The sequence below is a fragment of the Callospermophilus lateralis genome, chromosome 12 (genome assembly GCF_048772815.1).
Source record: "Callospermophilus lateralis isolate mCalLat2 chromosome 12, mCalLat2.hap1, whole genome shotgun sequence".
NCBI lineage: Eukaryota > Metazoa > Chordata > Mammalia > Rodentia > Sciuridae > Callospermophilus > Callospermophilus lateralis.
In genome coordinates this window covers 99,236,983-99,257,634 of record NC_135316.1, presented here as the reverse complement: position 1 = coordinate 99,257,634, position 20,652 = coordinate 99,236,983, and the positions used below count along the sequence as shown (strand labels likewise).

At 35.5% G+C, this 20,652-nt stretch overlaps 1 protein-coding gene across 1 annotated transcript in view; it reads right to left on the bottom strand.

Moving 5' to 3' along the window:
- Positions 1-411: 411 nt before the first annotated feature.
- Ipo5 (importin 5) overlaps positions 412-20,652 on the bottom strand; it is a 45,921-nt gene continuing 25,680 nt past the window's right edge. Inside the window, exons 11-26 of the mRNA XM_076872410.2 lie at positions 18,237-18,361; positions 18,059-18,148; positions 17,792-17,965; positions 14,879-15,097; positions 13,199-13,282; positions 11,369-11,501; positions 11,158-11,279; positions 10,142-10,238; positions 8,916-9,088; positions 7,068-7,179; positions 6,927-6,982; positions 5,961-6,083; positions 4,398-4,617; positions 3,606-3,834; positions 1,808-1,949; positions 412-1,191 (exon numbers count right to left, since the gene is read on the bottom strand). Coding sequence (XP_076728525.1) covers positions 1,105-1,191; positions 1,808-1,949; positions 3,606-3,834; positions 4,398-4,617; positions 5,961-6,083; positions 6,927-6,982; positions 7,068-7,179; positions 8,916-9,088; positions 10,142-10,238; positions 11,158-11,279; positions 11,369-11,501; positions 13,199-13,282; positions 14,879-15,097; positions 17,792-17,965; positions 18,059-18,148; positions 18,237-18,361 — 2,186 coding nt within the window. The 3' untranslated portion in view covers positions 412-1,104. The remainder of the gene's footprint in view (positions 1,192-1,807; positions 1,950-3,605; positions 3,835-4,397; positions 4,618-5,960; positions 6,084-6,926; positions 6,983-7,067; positions 7,180-8,915; positions 9,089-10,141; positions 10,239-11,157; positions 11,280-11,368; positions 11,502-13,198; positions 13,283-14,878; positions 15,098-17,791; positions 17,966-18,058; positions 18,149-18,236; positions 18,362-20,652) is intronic.

Genomic DNA, 20,652 nt, shown 5'->3' with positions numbered 1-20,652 from the left:
TACATAAAGAAAAAAACATTCACACATTTTACTGAAATTTTCAGTAATTTTAGCCATAATACTTATCGCAAAATTAAAGTTCAAAAGTTGTGTGTGGCTCTACAGCAATTACAGTTTGTAATGAAAACACTAAGCCAAATCTCTCTTATCTAACCATAACAATCCAAGCTCATAAAAACTATTGGTTGAAATTTGCAACCTTACGAAGGATACCAACTGTGAACGGAATAGGTGTATCATAACTTAGCTTAAATTAATGTGGAAGACAATAAAAACTAGATGCTTTTAAGGTTGAATTGCACAAGGAAAATATTAGGGGGAAAACCATTCAGAGCCATAGCTATTGCTTTAAAAAAATATTAGATCATTTTTATATTAAAAACACTAAAATGAATCAAAGCCAGACAGTACTGAATTTTTACACAAGCTTCTTTTGTATTTCAACGTTGTTTATTGAGGAGTGAATGAGAGACTACTGCCAGACATGCCAACGACACTTCACATTCAAGGGCTGGAAGCTGAAAAGCCTCCCAACTGAGTCCCTGTATAAGCCTTTTGGGAAAAACAACCAAAACTGACAATCAAATGTGACAGCCTCATGCGTGTTGTTTATCATCAGGTTTTGTTTTTTTTTCCCCCCAACTTTTGCATCTACTGCTTTGCTGGGGTGAAGGCTTCCTTTTACCCCACAAAAAGACTCCACTCCGATTAATAGAATGAACACTAGATGTCTAGCAATTTGTTTTAACACACACCTACGCTGAGTAACTGATCTTAAAGCTGTTTTTCCTTAAGTTTCCTTATGTCTAATGAGAAAAGTTAATTTTATTTCCCTTCCCCTTCACATGGGTGGGCTATACCAATAGAAAAATACTCTTCAGTGCTACTGTAGGGCTTACGGGGAACTCCTTCAGTGATCTGATAGAAATCCACTGCAACTCCACTCCACACACAGGGATGCTCTTCCTGCTTGTGGATCTCCAGAAGAATGGCCTACACACAACACTACCGCTCTCTTGCTCAAAAAACAAAACAAAGAAACCTAAACAAAAAGGGTAAACGTTTATTTGGAGTTAGTTTTCTGGTGGGTGGTATTAAGGCCCTTCAAGCAGAGTTCAGGAGCTCCTGTATGGCTGCCTGCTGCTCGGGACTGAGCTGTGCTATGCATTCAGTCCACAATCCTCCAGAAGTCTAGGGAAAAAAACATGTGCACAAATTTAGATAAGGTGAAGCAATCATCCGGAAGGATTTTAATAATCATTGTGTAGATACTTAGAAGGTGTTTGGCATTGTTACAGTATCTTAGTTTGAAGGAAATTATTGTAAAAGCAATATATCTATCCGTTTCCTCAAAACTCATTTTGTTTACAGCAAGTTTTCATTTTTGCATTAATAAAGCTACACTAACAGATGACACCTCAAAGTTACCTATACACCATAAGAATCCAGGAAGCAAAAATTAATTTTTTTGCTATTTGACAACTTATTATCAAATCTCATCTATTTTACTTGTAGATAGGCAGGAAAACTATTATATAATGAACATATGCTAAGTATCAACTAGAAGGCTTAATTTCAAGTTTAACATGAAAAATTTAGTTCTAATAAGTAACAGAACATATGGACAGATTATATTAAGTATAATCCTTTCAATGCTTAGAGATAGAAAATACAAACAATGTAATTTCTTTGGCTCATTAGATTTCTCATTTTCTTCTAATACAGAATATGAAAACAACTACTACCAAAACAAAAACAAACAAACAAAAAACCCTTCTCCTTTCCCAATTCAACCAAATTTGCTCACCTGTACTTGGCGAACTACATTAGCCAAACGTTTGGCACAAGGATCTTCATGTTTTATGGCCTCATGCAATTCTCCTTCTGCAATTATACTGAATATTTTGGGCAGATTGGTATTGTTTGGGCCAAGAACAATTGGGTGATTACTGACAAAAGAAAAAAAAAAAAGAAATAAAAAACCTTTCAAATGAAATTTATAAGTAGAAATCACTCAAGCTCTTACACTGTACTATATCCTTCCCTACATAATGATTATGTGTTCACTAAAATCAACTACCTTTAAAACTCAACAGGAAAGAAACCAAATAATTTCATGTTAGATCTTAACCCAAGAAAAATATTTGGCTCACCTCTCAGCAGTGTTTTAAGAGCCAAACAGAATGTGCTTTATAAATAATTTGCAATGTGTTAAAAAACAAATAAAAAACCCCAACAAGATATTAGCTGGGCAATGTGGTGCATGCCTATAATCCCAGTGGCTTGGGAGGCTGAGGCAGGAGGATTGTGAGTTCAAAGTCAGCCTCAGCAACAGCAAGGCACTAAGCAACTCAGCGAGACCTTTTCTCTAAAAATACAAAAAAGGGCTGAGAATGTAGCTCAGTGGTTGAGAACCCCTGAGTTCAATCCCTCAATAAACAGACAAATCCAAGATATTACCATTAGGTTTCTTAACATAGGTACATAGTTTCTACAATAAACTCAAAGTTCAAAAGGATTATATGCACATTTCAAGAGTAAGAGGGAGCTGGGCACAGCAGCGCATGCCTATAATCCCAGATGCTTGGGAGGCTGAGGCAGGAGTTCAAGCCAGCCTCAGCAAAAGTGAGACGCTAATAAGCAACTCAGTGAGACCCTATCTCTAAATACAAAATAAGTCTGGGATGTGAATGAGTGCCCCCGAGTAAAACCCCTGGAGCCAAAAAACAAAACAAAACAAAACAGAGTAATAAGCAGGGAAATAAACTCTTGGCAGGTTTAATGGAAAGAAACATAAAAGTGAATTTAAGGAGAATTTTTGCCTTCATTATTTAGAGAATTTCAGAGTAGTCACTTCCAAGGAAATGATCAAATAGCCTGACTGATGCAGGACTTAGCAAGGATGGTGAAGTCTATAGGGTGACTACCACATTTCTCTTACTGAAGTTCTCAATGGGAACACTCACAGTATTTGTGTGAACCTGAACTTAAACAGGCTTGAAGGAATATGTTGGTCTACTGGTACAAAACTCCACTACTTGTACCCTGGGAATTTTCCCCAAACTAAAAATAGTAATTAACAGTGACAGAGCCAAGACTGAATTAATACTGAGGGAAAGGTGGGCTTAGAAAAACAGACACCAAAGATTATCACTTTGATCTGAACATTTCTACAGCCTCCCTTTATTGTTGCAACTCTTAGATATATTCAGGGGCATAAAACAGCATTGGTAACGCTATAGCCCAGGGCTAGATCATGGTGAACTATCTGGAATACTTCTCATAACCCACTGATTCTTGAATCCAGAGAAAAACACAAGAATTCCACTAGATCAAATAATGCTACAAACAATGTATTTCAATTCTGATCTATAATAAGTGTACACTAATACAATTTCTGAAAAGATTATTGTCTCAAGTTCCTAAATACTAAATTTAATTCCATAAAGGAACTCAAAATTCGATCTTATCATAAAGGTAAATTTTAACTGATACAGTTTCTTAACACAATGTATACAGATAATATTATAACTGATGGCTATGCACAAACAGGAGGCACTGTTCTGAAAAGGAGAATGAAATAAGACTGGTCTGCGCTTTCTTACCTTTCGATCAGGTCACAGAGATAATTAAAAGTCTGAACAGCTTCTTCTTTATCTTCATGTAGTGGAAGCCAAGACAACCAATGTGGAAGGACTTCTTCAACGTTTACACAGTCAGGCTTGAACTTCATAATTTTCCCTACAGCTGAGATGCAGTTCTCAGTAGCGTTCACATTTTCTTTGGTCTTAGAATCTGCAGACTGAATAACTCTTACAAGCAGCGGTAGTGCTTCTAAAAGAAGCATTTGTAGGGGGGAAAAAGATCGTGGTCATTTTCATGCAAATGAACCTTTATCTTTGTTCCAGTTAAAGATTATGGTGAAAAAAATGCAAAAGTATAAGGACTTTAGTTTCTTGGCTTCACCATCACAGAACAGTAACCAGGAGGCATTGCCTCAGCAAATATGGGGCACTAACACTCATAAAGACAAAGAAAATAGGAGCCTCTGGATTTACACTGTTCATCATCCAAGGGTACTAAAGTTTTAAGAGTGGCCCATCTATATCCCAGGAAGTTTTTAAAGTCCCATACTAAGGACTATGGTTCAAATCTCAAATGCAATGTGCCCTGGAAGGCTAGGGTAGGGGAGGCTTTCATTTCACTCAGATTCCATTTTAATTTCTTTGAGAATAAACACGATAAATTCCTAAGTGCTATAGATTATGTATTTGAAGAGGGAGGAGAGAATAAAGCAAAAATAGGCACATAATGTTTAGGGGTGTGGTGAAGAGAACGAGGTAGAAACAAAAAGGATGGCTAGAATGAAATGTATGCAGTGCAATAAACAAAAGTACCTGTACAAAAAGGGCGATAGTTATCTCCACCATACTGTGCCATGACTCCCAGGCCATATGCTGCTGCTTGCCTGACTTCTGGGCTGTTGTCACATACATATTGGAGCATTGGCCTTAAGAAATATTCTGCATACTTAAATGAAGCTGGACTACAATGTTCTATGACATCATCAAAGATGCACAATCCCCATTGTCTGTCTGGCCATGGTCTATGTGGACACTACAAAAGAGATGCCTTTTTAAGTCACAAACATTGGTTTAACAAATACAAAGAAATAAATATTCACTTATAGACTATGTGGTTACATGGATATACCTGATATAGGCAATAAACAAACCAACCTGTAACAACAACCACTTCTTATGACTATTAATATTTAAACTAATAAGACACAGATTTAATGAAATTCAGGATTAAAAGACTTGTATGATTTGTGTCAGAACTCCACAATCTGATTCCATCACGTACCAGGAAGAAGTGACAGTAGCAGCAATGTATATGAACTTATTCTGTAAAAACAGACAATGGCACAATGGTGTGTGCTTATAGTCCCAACTAATCAAGAGATTGAGGTAGGGAGGATTAATTATGCCCAGGAGTTCAACGCCAGCATGAATAACATACTGAGGCTCTCATCTCAAAAAGAAAAAACATAACAAAAATAGTTGAGCTGGGCATGGTGGCAAAAGCCTACAACCCCAATGGCTCAGGAGGCTGGGGCAGGAGGATCCCAAGCTCAAAATCAGTGTCTCAGCAACTTAGTGAGACCCTGTCTCAAAATAAAAAATGAAAAAGGACTGTTCATCATAGTCTTCATCTTGTCTTTTAACACTCATAGGTTAAGTGCCCCTGAGGTCAATGCCCAGTTACCCCTCCCCCACAAAAAAGTTGGGACAATCTTAAGTTCAAAGCACTGATTCAACAGATTAGGTTATATGTGCCTAAATATTTTCAAATGTGCCAACATCTGAAGATAGCTTTTAATTTATATTATTTTTTAAAGTTGAAGAAAACGTAAGGTTGTTATATAATGATGTCAATGCAGTTCATCAATTGAAGTACATTAACTATTTTAGTGGGGAATAAATGGAGGCTATGTATATGTGGGAGGCAGAAGTATACGGGAAATTTGAACTTTCCACTCAACAACAAATCTAAAACTTTTCTAAGATATAAAGCCTGTAAAATACTTAAAACTTGAGTATAAGAGTTTATTATCCATAATTTCTAACTGTATATGAGGATCATAAATAAATTTGCTATGGTCCACTGAAAAACACATAAATCATTATTCCCATTTATTAACAGGACAAAGATATTTGAAATAATGAAAAACCACTTATATTTTTTTAGAAGACATTATAATTGGCCTATGGATAACCTAATTAGCAATTTTCAAGAATACATATTTAGTGGGAAACTATATAAGGCAATAAACTTTATAAAACACAGTGGAAACCACATTTCTGAGACTCATTTTAACCTGAAGTATAAGGTTTTATAAGTTACAATGGAAGAATTCCAAGTCAACAATTTCAAAATAACAGAGAGGTAACACTTACAATTAGGTTGACAATTAATGGAAGAAACTGTTCAAACCATGGTAACACCTTTTCCTTGTAGCTGCTGAATATTGAGTGTAAAATATCTGACACTTTGGTCAGAATATAAACATCATTATCATCCTAAGAAAAAAATAACAGAAAACACACACTCAGATGGGTTAAAAAGCATTCTACCATCATTAATGACATTTATAAATATCTAAGAAATATAAAAAATAACATTTTCCTTTGCTGACTTTAAGGGCACAGCAAGAAATCTAGAGACTGAAATAACCTTACTAGATGCCACTTAACCGTCTTTGGAAAAAGAAAATTGTGTGGCAAATACTATATTTATTGTAAAAACTTTCTTTGGGACACAGTTGAAAAATTATCCTTAAAGTACTATTACTACTTTTTGGATTTGGCAGAATATTCCTCATTTTAGAGTGAGATAGTGGGGAACTGGATGAGGTCTCACACATAGGTGCAGTGTGGACCTACTGGCATGGGAGAATAGGGCCATATTTCCCAGGTGCTGACCATATAATAGTTGAAATATGTTTGATGGCGCAACATGGTATGATGAGGAAGGAACTGAGAAACACAGTGAGGAAGGCCTTAGACTGTACATCTGTTTGGGCAATCATTTAACACTGGAGTTCGAGGCCACACATTGTGAAAATGTCAAAAGCACCATCAAATATAAATGATTGCTATGAGCAACATGTAGACAGAATACAGGTAAACTCTAAGGCATTTTGGTGTGCAAGCTATATTACAACAAAATTCACAGTACCAAGAAGAAAAATCAGTTAATTTAAAATTACTTATTCTATAAATTAATAAATGAGTGCCAGATTCTTATACCAAAGATTACTGATAATTACATCAGAATGACAAGATGAATTAGAAACTCAAGCATTTAAAAATCTTTCAGAGGCAAATGGTCATGTAAATAAAGTTCTGAAGGGAATAATTTACCTCATCTTGTAGTGACTCTTCAACCTGTTCATCATAGTCTTCATCTTGTCTTTTAACTAAAACACACCCAAATAAATGTTTTTAAATTATCACCAAAAAGGTCAAGGATTTCCTTCAGAAATAAAAGCACTGAAAACTTACCTTGCCGCAATTCTTGATTTTTAAAATGTTCTTCAAGTTTTGCTTTCAGTATACCCCCCAGTTCTTCAAAGTGTTCATTATTTAGGCATCCATCTCCCATTACTTCAATGCACTAATGAGATTAAAAAAAAAGAGGAATTCATAAGATCTAAAATTTTTTGGAGTCAAAAGTAGAACTCCAGGGGCTGGGGTTGTGGCTCAGTGGTAGAGCGCTTGCCTAGCATGTGTGAGGCCCTGGGTTCGATCCTCAGCACCATGTAAAAATTAATAAATGAAATAAATGTATTGTGTCCAACTATAACTAAAAAAATAAATATTTAAAAACGCTTACTCCATATTAAGAATCATACGGATGTCTAATAAAAATGTACATAATTCAATATCCAGGGAGATTAATGATTAAATATGTATATACTTGTGTATTTGTCACAATAATACCATTTTAACTCATTGTTCCATTACACCAGATGCAGAATTTCTTTTATAAAAACTTAAATGCAGGGGCTAGGGTTGTGGCTCGATAGATTACTGCCTAGCACTTACAAGGCCCTGGGTTTGATCCTCAGTACCACATAAAAATAAATAAAGATATTGTGTCCAACTAAAATAAATATTTACCCCCCCCCGAAAAGCCCCACAAGAAATTTAAATGCAAAAAATAAATAAAAAACATTAAATGCAGTATAATATAATTATATAATATTAATAATACAATATATAAGCTCCACATAATGATTTCCAACCTATTTTAATGAGTCCATTACAATTTTGTTACAAAAATTGAAGACCTGAACACTCGGGACTTAACAGGTTAAAAAAAGAAATTACAAATAATATTTTTTTAAAAAAATTTTTTTAGTTATAAGATGGACACCCTTCATTTTACTTATTTATTTTTATGTGGTGCTGAGAATCGAACCCAGTGCCTCACATGTGCTAGATGAGTGCTCTACCACTGAACTACAACCCCAAACTCAATACCTTTATTTTAAACATGTACTAGGAATATCTACTATGACAATCATTAATTATGCTAGGCACTGAGGATTCTAAGATGGAATAGAAGTAGTAAACTGGCTCCCCACTAAGGAGCACAACCTATAAAGAAAGCACTGAAAAAAGGGAAATGTGCCTTGGAAGGGGATAACAGATGGAGGGAATGATAAGGAAATTCTTTGCAAACAAGAAATTCTGAACTTCAGGACTGTGAATGAGGACAAAGTGAAGACATTTAAATAAAAACTTGAAGAAAGCTACAGAGCTGTGCAGAGTGGGGGTGCTACTGAAGATGGAAGGGAAGAGACTCAATAAATAGCAAGTTAAGGCAAGGGAGAATGGACTGGAGGAAAATCAAGAAAAGAGACTTCTGGAGGAGACCAGTGAGGATATTCTCAATAGCACAGACAAGCACAGACAAGAGAATGTGCGTTGTCGAGGAGGGGAGGTGGAAATCCAGAAGAATACCTAGGACAGGAGTTAGATAAGAACTGAAGATGAGCTGATACCTAAACTTCTGCAGTTTGATTATTAGGTGTATGATGGCAGGAATTTATCAAGACTGGTATAAGAGCATTCAGAATTTCTTGTTTCCAAAGAATGCATGTTTCCATGCCTTTGCCCAGATTACTCCCTGCACCTGTAATGCCCTTCTCCAGGGCATGTATACCATTTCTCCAGTGTCTGCTCCTAAGCAAACAAAAATAATGACAATACCAAAATATTAAAAAAAAAAAAAATTTTTTTCAGTGAAAGATTTTAAATTGCACGCCCTAATTTTCTCCTAAATTATTTAGCAAGATTAATAAACAAACACACAACCGTACAAATACTCTTGAAAAAAATATTCACCTTTGCAAAAGAATGCATTATTTCTGAGAGGACGTCAGAATCTGGTTCTGTGCCAATGGCCTTGATTAGAGCATCACACATGAAATGCCACATTTGGGTGAGGTACTCAGGACCCCGAACCCGTGCACACTCCAGGAGAAGAGGCATGGACTCCGCTGCTGCCACACGAACACGTTTTGTTGTTAAGGAAATGTGATCATTAAGGAACTTCAAAAGGCTGCAATTCTACTTACTTAAGCCTTAGGTACCATTGGGTTAAGAGGAATGTTAGGCAACTTCTTGTTTATTTAAGATAAGAAACTGTGTTCAATATAAAATGTGTATAAAAAACCAGAAGTCTCCATGGTCACATGACATACTTGTCTTTCTTGTTACCCTATGATACAGGAGGGATGAGTCCAGTGACAAGATACGCATCCCATTGCTCAAATATATCCCCAAACTTAATAAGGGCTGTGAAAGATCTGTGATCTTTAAGAATGTGAGAGCATTTCTCAAAATGCACCTTTATCCAAAACTTTAGGTAATACACTTCTTCTAATAAATGTAACTGAAGCTGGGTCTCTATGAGAAAACCACTGAGACCATTCTATTCCTATACTAGCTTTGATGGTTTTCAATAAAGATTTAGTCACCTTTCCATATCTAATACCATTTATAAAATAAGATCACTTCTCCTTAAAAGCAATTCTGCTTCATCCCTGCATCACTGGAAGTCTGCTGGGCAAAGCCATTCTCCATAGAGTACAGAACTGTTAGGACATTACAAGGAATGACTCCAAAGCTTGGGTCTGATCTGTGTTCTTTCTACCCCTCTGTTTGGCTGTGCTAACTTTACCCAGCTATGGAATTAAGTGTTTATACTTATACACATTATGACTATTGTTAAATTGAGGATCAAAACAATAATGTTCAGAGGTACTATTCACATTTGTAATGTAGGATTCTATTACAGATAATTAACTTATACTTTCTAAAAAATAATCCTTAAAATCCTTAAGTAGACCAAAGAAAACTGACAACAAGAGCACAGTTAACATTTTCTCTTCCATGATTTTGACACAAGGTGAACAAAAGTATATGCAGAAAACTAAGCTTACAGAGTAAAACTAGGTTAGGACACAAATAATAATGGTGACTTATACTTCTCAAAACTATAATAACCGAAGAAACTATACTTCTATTCAATCTAGATATGTTTTACATCCAACTACTGTATAGGATATCATCATGGAAATAAAATTTCAGTAAAGGGACCATCAGCTTGACAACCTGTTCGGTGTATTCCACAAAACCTTCTTTTAATTCCTTGGCGTAGCAAACCTGAAACAAAAATATTAGAGAAAGAAATAAAGATTCGTGTTCTTTTTTTTTTAAACTTTGGTACTGGGGATTGAACCCAGGGTTCAATATCCCCTGAGCCATATCCCTAGTCCTTTCTGTTTTTCTATTCTGAGAGAAGGTCTTACTACTAAGTTGCTGAGACTAGTTTTGAACTTATGATCCTCCTACCTCAGCCTTCCAAGCTGCTGGGATTACAGGTACCATAGTGCCCAGCAAGGTTCAATTTGTTGTTTTTTGGTGGAGCTGGTTTTGGATCAAACCCAGAGCTCTGTGCATACAAAGTAAGTACTACATCTCCAGCCCAGTTTTTAGGTGTTGATGTATTTATTAAAAACAACAACAACACACACACACACACACACACACACACACACACACCCAGCAAAACCATGAGCCCCATAATGTTGTATCTTGACTAGGACTACATTTAAAGTTGTATATAGGACATAAAATTATTAGACTTCTAAGAAAAACAATACGAGTTTAGCTTTACTTTTAATCCCATAATCACATTTCTGTTCATTCATTCAAAACATAGTTATTTACATTGAGCACAAAATAGACAAAATTCCTCATTTCACAACTTATACTCTAATCCCTTTGTATCAGCTTTATAATACTGTAGGGGCATAGCAATTAAGTCACTTTCATTCAAGTTGTTTACTGTTTCTACTATTAGAAATAGTATGAATAGCAAAAGGTTTAATTCACATGATTTTGTTAAAAGACAAAAATCCAGAAGTAAAAATGTTGATCAAAAAATATCTACACTTTCTTTTTTAAGGAATATATTCTTGAATCTTTAAAATTATTTCTTTTCCAGATATTTATTAAAAACACTCCTATGAAAACTAAAGAGGATATAAATGAAGTTGAGTAACAATTATGAATCTCATACCAACATCTGGCAAGCAGTTGATTTTTCTTCCAGTCCTGCCGTTTTAATACCAAAACTTTGCTGATCTCCAAGGTTCACAAATTCCCAACCATCATCATCACTCATATTCTCCATGTCTTGGGCTATTAACAGGGAAGAAAACAAATGCTTATAAAAAATAATAGTAAAGGCAGAAATAATACAACTGATATGTCCTTGTGAAGACACTTACTATCTAAAAGGGCTACTTCAGGCTTAATTGAAGCTGTCTTCATTAAAGGCCCCATAACCACGGGAAGGTATTGCTGAAATTCTTTCCCAAGGATTTTGCACATTCTGGCCCATGCTGAGATCATGTAAGAGATCTAAGGAAAAAATTAAAACAGATTTTAAAGTAATGGGTAAACAGAATATAATAAAGTTATTTCTCTATTTTACAGAGAATGTTTTCTTGATATGTTCATGGCACTTTAATAAATGTAATTCCTAATGTTATATATTAAAAAATGTTCTGAATCAATAATGAAATCCTGTGAACTCTCAACCCTGGGATATAGGAAACAGCAGGCAAGGCTTATTTTTTTTCCCCTCAAGAGGCAATTATAATTAGTTTTCTTAGTATCTGCATCATCTGAATAAAACTAAATATGTCAACTCCTAGGCATGAGTTTTCTTTGAGGCAGAAACATTATCTGATATGACTTTCTATCTTTACTCCCTGGCTCCTCATTCATTAGACATTATTAAAACCCAAGAAACAAAATATTCTGTCCTTTTAGCTGTTATAATTTATGCTGTGTAAGTAGCTGGTTATAATTAAGACACCTCTGTGTTACCACTTTGTTCACATGCACTTACCTGTTACCCATGGAATATATTTCTCTGTTTGTTTGCTTATTTATTGCACAGGTACAGATATACTTTCCACTTTTTTAAAAAAAAATACCTTTAGTCATTTGTTTGCTCATTTATTTCCTACTCATCAATTAATTAATTAATTAATTAATTATGTGGTGCCTCAGCCTACTTCTCACTTCTAAAAAATTTTTTTTTCAATTATAAAATAAAGTCCACTCATTCCACAAATGTGTACTGGCTCTTTTCCACATGAGGTGTACTATGATTTGCTGATTCAAAGGTTAAGGCCACAGTTCTCACTACCCTCCTTGCAGTTGACTGTCCCACCAATATTCCTAATTTTAGCAATTTGCAAACTGTCCTTCTTAGCCATTTACTTCTGTACACTCACAGACACAAAGATACAAGTATATTTATATACCACTTTAAAAACAAAATAAATACAAAACAAAAACAGAACAAGCTTTCTTTGTAAAATGATATTTTCTTCTTTAAGCTATATGAAACAATTACATTGTGGCTGTGTAAAATAAAAATTTAACTCAACAATCAACGAGTGCCTTACGTATTTAGGCACTAAGAATACCTTTAAAATTATGACAGACATCTATGATGTTGCTCCAAGTGTTAAATGCCCCCACTGAGAATGAACTTTTATAGAGGTGGAAAAATATGACTAGGACTTAGCCAGGCATATATGTTTGTGGTGGCAGGGGTTTCATCTAAGTTAATAGAATATGTGTGTCTACTCATGTGCAGAGAGAGGAGACTGCAGGTTCTGAAATGGTCAAGTTTCTGTAGTTATCTCTCCTGGTAGGGGAGACAAGTCATCTGGCATTCAAAGGGGTTAGAGACACTCTAGTGGAGATATTTAGTAAGGGGTGTTGACAAGTGAACCTTGATCTGCAAGTCACAAGTATACAGAGGTAACCTGCAGTCATGAATGAATGCTACTGCTTCCAGGAGAGTGAGAAGGTAAGAGCTTTGCACAGAGCCCAAGAGCAACAAAACTTGAAAGAGTCAAAAGAAGCAGAAACATGTCACAACAGAGTAAGAAAACCCGACTCCAGAAGAACAGAAACCAGTGAAAAGAATCTCTGAAAATGTAACTCAAGAGAGCTATCATTCTTTTTTTAAGAACATTTAACCTTGCGCTATCCACAACTCATAAATGGATCAAGGTAAGGTCAGAAATACTACTTACCTGAGGATCATCATCTTCCATATCATTGAAATCTGTCTGAGTCTTCAACAATAGCTGCATCACATCTGAGGCATCCTGCATGAACTAGAGGAAAATACATTACAGGTATTTAGCAGTCCATAGCACCATTGTCGCTATCTAATTTTGGTTTTTATGTAATAACAAAACTTAAAAAAAAACCTATCTTTTCTACATGGGTTAAAACTCCACAGATAAATGTTATACTGAAAAATTCTCATCTACATTAACAGATTTAATGCTCTTTCTGGGAAAACATACTTTCTCCTGAAGGACAAAGTAAACTGCAGTTTAAAAAGATACTTCTAATGGAATCAAGCTTTGGTCTATTGCTCATGTATTTCAAACAGTAGAATTTAATTCAAATCCAAAGGAAAATTTTAAATGGCTCCATAGAATTAACTCACAAAGATTTTATTTTGTAAATGATTTCATATAACTGTGCAGTTCTGGCAATTTCCACTGTTATGACCAGGCAATGGTGCTTCAAAGCTAGATATACATAGTATAGAACATACAAATGTTTGGTTAGAATGGTCCCACAACTTAAAAGAAAAATTAAGCTAGGCATAGTAGAGCATGTCTGTAATACCAGCTACTTAGGAGGCTGAATTAGATGCCAGCATGGGAAATTTAGTGAGACCCGGACTCAAAAAATAAAAGAGGGAGGGGCTGTGGCTCAGTGGCAGAGTGCTCACTTAGCATGTTCGATCCTCAGCACCACAGAAAATGTAAAATAAAGATATTGTGTCCAACTAAAACTTAAAAAATGAATATTAAAAAAAAAAATAAAATAAAAAAGGGAGACAATGGGGTGGGAAGTGGGATGAGTGGAGGAACTTTGGATGGCATAAAGGGAGGGAGGGAGGGGGCAAGGGGGTAGAAAAGATGGCTAAATGAGACAGATATCATTACCCTAGGTACATGTATGATTGTACATATGGTGTGACTCTATTCATGCACAACCAGAGAAGCTAAAAATTCTGCTCCATTTGTGTATAATGAATCAAAGAGCTTTCTACTGTCACATGTAACTGATGAAAATAAAAAATAAAAAAAAAAAGAGGGATTAGGACAGTTCAGTGGTAAAGCATTCCCTGGAATCAATTCCCAATACCACACAAAAAGTAAAAGTTAATAATAATGCTGGTTTTGGAAAGGCAAAACAGAGAGGTTTCATGCTAAGTTCCGAGGATCAGAATGCAAAATGCCCATGACAGAAAAACTTTTGGATCAGTTTCGACAACTGAGATGTTGGCTGAGAATAAACATACTTGCCTAATGATTCTTGCTAATTATTTTATGAAGAGTTATATGCACATATAGACACTTGATGCTTTTGGATCACCAAGAAAACAAATGGAACATTTTTAAGTGGAACTAATCATGAGGATGTTGAACTACAGAAACAATGTACTGTGGCAGAGAAGGGGGACAAACATATAACCAAGTTAAGAAAAATCCTTAATATTCACAAGTAAAAAAAAGCAGGCAACAATTTATTTATATAGGAAAATGGAGTAATGTTAAAGGAAAGATGAAACAAAAAACCCCAAGTATCCAGAAAACCATTCACCAGAAGGAAAAACACTCCATTTCACTCAGTGCCCACCACACTGCCAAATTATATATAGTAAATTTAACATAATACAAGTCACTTACTTTTTCCTTCCCAACTGCCAGGCCAATGAGACTGATGCATTCAATAGTTTTCCCTCTCAAAAGTCTGAGTTCCTTTTGAACTGCATTCTCAACAATGTGCTTCAGTGATGGCATAAATAAATCATAGTAGGGGACAAACTTTTCTTCTGCAGTATCTGCAACTGATGCAATGGATGTCACAACTTGTTCCAAAACTAATTTGGTACCTTTCTGAATCAACTAGAAGAAAAACAAACAAAATAAATGAATTAAATTAAAACAACAACCAAATCAGAAATCATTTCAATTTGCTACTTCCTTCCAATTCTTAAAGGCTTCTCTGAATTACCTCTCCAAAGAGCAAGAAGGAAACTGTACATTTTGAAAGAAATTTCTATTAAAAAAAATCATGTTGAACTATTTATGTGGCTTTCTCTCTCTCTTCTGTTAACAAAGAACACCTTGTTTTTGCTTTATCTCAACAATAACAACAACAACAACAACAAAAACCCCCACAAAACCAGGTGGTTCTAGAGTCCTAACCTTGACTCCACTTCAATTTTTAGTATCCATATACCTTAATGCTTTATTGTTCTTATCTTTTACTCACTGATTTCCACTATACTGTTATATTTTGTCCTGACCTACTATGTTTCTATGGAGAAAATTACTTCTTGGGGAATTCTTTTATTTTCTAATCAAACGCTCCTTGGAGGATCCCACTAAGGAATTCTGGTGCCCTCTCTGGCACACATTTCTCTTTCATGCTGAAGCTTAAGAAATGACACTGTTCCCTGTACCAAAGGCCTACAACGTGCTCTAGCCTCCTAGGCTTGCAACAATGCTTCCTAGGTATCTGTAGCAGAGCCCATGCTGTCACCTTGCAAATTTCTAAATAATTTCTGATTCGGAAATATCTGAGACCTAGCAAAAATTTTCTTCTCTTTCCTTCACCAATAAAAAGTATACTCTCAGTAGAGCACTTCCCTTTGTATTACAAATTGTACCAAGCCTTAAAGAAGTTATCTTAACTCCCTTTCTTCTGCATTTCAGCATTTGCTATGTTTATTATCTTCGGCCCTCCTGCTACCCTCTTTTCAAACAACCCTGAACATTATCCTCCTCTTCACCTCATCTAAGCAAACTCCATCCTTCAGTCTTTAAAATACTGGACTCTTGAAGGAATGACAGGGAGACAGACTCTCCCTACACTGCAGCCCCCTCTATTCAAACCCAATTGTGAAGTTGTATTGGACCCAACTATTTGTGATTTACCAACCAAATTATCTGCCTTCAATGTGGGTCCATAGCTGTCTATCTTCATATACTTCGAAATTCCTCTGAGCATATTTTTAGCCTATTGTTCACTGGACACTGAAAACTCAGGTCTATTTGAAACTCTACTTTCTTTGGATTTTAATATAATCATTTCTCATTTTTCTCTTCTTTGACAGTGCTATGCAAACGGTAGTCTGTGAACTGTTACTAATCCACCCTAAGTATAGGAATTGAGGGTATCAGAAATTATAACAATGTGCTGATAACTTCACATATATTGAATCCCGTAAAAAGACCATACAAAACAGTCTTTTATTCTTTATTCCCTTAGAATTATTCAATTCACTTTTATAGCAAAAATCCATTTTTTTCTACTTAACAACAAATTGGGCTTTGATCCTTGTTTTTCTTATCTGTGTCTTCTCTCACATCTGATAGTATACTCCTGGCACACTGCTATACTAAAATCACTCAACTATTTCAGCATACACTCCCCCCTTACTTAGACTATAGCTATGAACCATCTACTTGGATAATAAGCCTTATTTTAAAAATTCAAATTATTTACAGAAAAAAGGATTTTTTTTCTATACAGTCTCAATTCTGTCGCTCTGTAGAATAGTTAACACATTTTTACTTGCTTCTTATTATACTTTGAATTTGGAATCTCCCCCAAAGGCTCATGCAGCAGTATTCAGAGGCAGGGCTTTAGGAAAATGATTGAATTATGAGAGCTCTGACCTTGTAAGTGGATTAAGGGCCCCAGTTGGATGAAGCATGTCACTAGGAGTACATCCTTAAAGGGTATATCATGTCTCTGGCCTGTTCCTTTATTTCCCTCTCTGCTTTCCAGCCACCATGAGGTAGGTGGGCAGTTCTATTGTGAGTCTCTGCCTCATCACAGACCCAAGCAATGGAGCCAGCTGAACAGACTGAAATTGTGGGACAAAAAGACCTTTCTTCCTTTAAGTTGATTTTCAAAGATACTTTGTCACATATGAGAATTATCTATTCCCACTAATTTCCATCATTATCATCTATGCCCCTCGGAGAATGATGGTGTGATGACCTTGCTTTCAACCTTCCCTCCATCTTTTATTTATGCCCCCCAATGTTACCATATTCCTTATCTACTATGATGTTACCATTTGCTGAGCAAAAAATAACAAAAAATGGTTCTTCAAAGTTACATATAACAAGTCAAGAAATTTTTCTCTTTTGTTTTTAAGGCAACTCACAACACCAATTTTACCTAACATTTAGGCTGGGTGTTTCAGTTTCAATACTGGCCTGTTCTCTGACTGAGCCTGAATTACTCTACCGAGAATAGTTTGGCTCTAACTTTCTATGTTGATAGTCTTACTGAAATCCCTCTTTCTCCAGGTCTTATCCAATAACTAATCTAAATTAATCTATAAATCTATAAAAAGATCTTAAAGAGAATCTGCTGGGTGCAGTGGCACACACCTGTATAATCTTAGCAGCTCTGGAAGCCAAGGCAGGAGGACCACAGTTTAAAGCCAGCCTTAGTAACTTAGTGAAGCCCTAAGCAAGATACTGTCTCAAAATAAAAAAAGAGCGGGGGAGGCAGTTCAGTTGTTAAATGCCTCTGGGTTTAATCCCTGTACACCCCTGACACCCAATCTTAAAACTCACCTCTTGAAGTTTAAGTACCATAATAGAGTGCAGATGTTTCACTAAATTATCTAAGTATGGAATAAGTAGAGACTTGGGACAGTCTTCAGTAAAGTTTATGAGAGCAGCAGCTGCATGGGCCTGTACCCGTTGGTTGCCTTGGTCTTCCATGGTCTGGAGCAAAGCTGCAATCACCTGGGAAATGAAACCAAATAAATAGGCATATAATTTTAAATGCAATCCCTCTTCTTACAGTTTGACTGGAGTATTTGAGGACTTGTTATTTACCTTTTCATGAAATTTCTTTTGGAAACCAGGTGCAAAATCTGTAGCCATCTGTCCCACAGCATTGCAGGCAGCATATCTTACTCTTGGATGCTGGAATATATTCCCTTGTATTAGTAAGAACAAGGTTCCATGTGAAACTACAGTTATGATTACAAATCAAGTATTTACTGGTACTTACAGGATCTTGAAGGAAAAGCAAAACAAAATTTACTATCTCATTTAGAATTCCTTCCATTTGCTGGTGGCACCCTTCGCCAATTGCAGATAAGGCCATCAATCCTGCATGCCGGTATTTCCAGTCAGCTACCAAAAAGAAATACATCCAAATGAATATTAATTAGATACTGCAAACATCATTCTGGAAGTGGAAAGTATGCAAATAACATTCTTATATGGAAAATAACAAAACATTTTACTCACTAGAAAAATGGCAGAAAAAGTGCCAGACTGGACTTTTTCATCTTTAAGACTAGTTTTGTAACACCACTTTATTCCGAAAACTTTTCCATGAATTTACTATAAGCAATAAATACCTGGATTTGGTGTCATACGTTGCTATTTTTAAATACAGATTTATTGATTACTATGATCACATTACTTTAAATAAAGAATAAAGAATTAAATAAAGTAAAGAATTTAAATAATTTTTATTGAAACTTATTTGTATTCTAATAGTAACAATGGCTATTTGCTTTTAGGTTAATAGAATATTAACTAAACAATGTTTATTTTACTGGCCTCTTCTATTTTAGTATGATTTTCCCTCTCATTTCTAAATATTTCTATTTACTAAAAAACAGTCATAAGTTATGCTTCTTCCAATTTGTTGTGTAACAAAGCAAGATAAATAAAACATAGGTCATGGTCTGAGTATACGGACAGCAACAATGATTCCAAACCGGGACCCAAAACTCCTGAAATTCCCCAATGTCCTTTCTGGGACTGGGGTTGGGGGTAATTCATTAGGTCAAACTGACAAAAACTTAGCTAATCTATTTAAAAGTATTTACAAAAATGCAAGTCTTTTGTGCTACTTTGGTGGTGGTGGGGTGGACAGTCATTCTTAATAGTAATGCTATTTCTGTTAGTATTTCTGTGATGAGCTTTTCATTTTAAATGAATATTCACAAAATATTAACACAGTATGTATATTTTCAATTACTCCATATACTTTTTTGGTTTTTTTTGGGGAGGGTAGGGTGAGGGATGAAGATTGAACTCAGGGCCACTAAACCACATCCTAAGCCTTATTTAGAGACAGGGTCTGAGTTTCTTAGTGCCTCACTTTTGCCAAGGATGGCTTTGAACTCAGAATTCTTCTGTGTCAGCCTCCTGTGCTGCCACTGGGCCCAGCTAATTCTATATACTATTAAGTCAAGAAATCTCAAATGAGTAATAAACTTAGGAAGAGAACATGTGAACATGTGATAATAATCTTTATGTACTAAACATTAAAGAAGAAAGGCCAATTTACATCACTTAATGATCTAGAAAGTTATCCATATTTGATTCAGAGAATCTGAATATAATCTTATTTATTTCCAATGTATGGAATTATGGAAGTATGTTTAGCAGGAATGTGATGGCACTGGTAAGAGGATAAAAATTTTACTGTTTATTATTGAAAGCAAAAGCAACAAATCTTTTTGAAATAAAGTAGCATATGGTAAAGAAAGAATATATTTAGAGAGGGAAAAAAAATAGAATGCTGTGGCCAGGCATGATGGTGCACAACTGTAATCCCAATGGTTTAGGAGGCTGAGACAGGAGAATCAAAGCCGCCTCAGCAACTCAGTAAGACCCTGTCTCTAAATAAAAGATAGAAAGGGGCTGGGGGTGTGACTCAGTGATTAAGCACCTCTGGGTTAAATCCCTGGCACCAAAAAAAAAAAAAAAAAGACTGTTGTATAGAAAAAAAAGTTATGTAAATGATTCTTCCACAGCATTAATTACTATATTATCTTCAAACTAGAAAATATGTATAATTTTCCCACTATTAAAGCATTTTTCACATATATAAAATAAATTCCAGTCTCCAGCCTGGGTGTGGGGCAAGTACTATTTTCCCATTCTATAGTCAGAAAACTGAGATGCAGAAGACTTGTTAAAAGCCTTACACTTAGCAATCAACAAAGTTTTACTAAGAGTTCACAGCCAGTGTGATGGTGCATGCCCATAATCTAGTGAGCTGTAATAGACAAACTCTTTAACTACAAATCAACCACAGTCACAATAAATCCACTTGAAAAACTGTGTCAATCAATAGAGAAACAGAAAACTGTTAACCTTATGCAATTTTTCACTGTCTTTGGGTTTATTCTTTATTATTCTTTATTTAGATTTATTCTTTCTAGCAGCTCCTATAGGTCAAGCAATGTGTCTTTTTTTTCCCCCTACCTATGCCTTTGGGAAAAGATTCTCTAAGATGGGACTGGGGTGGAGACTACTTTCCAGATCCAGAATCAGAATCACATCTTTAAAAAGAGGCAATGGTTTTTGACCATGCCTTTTTTGGGATAAGAAAGAATCTTAAAAGGATAAGAAACTAGGTGAATATCATAAGAGCAGGAGTACTCAATCATTCAAAGCTGCTA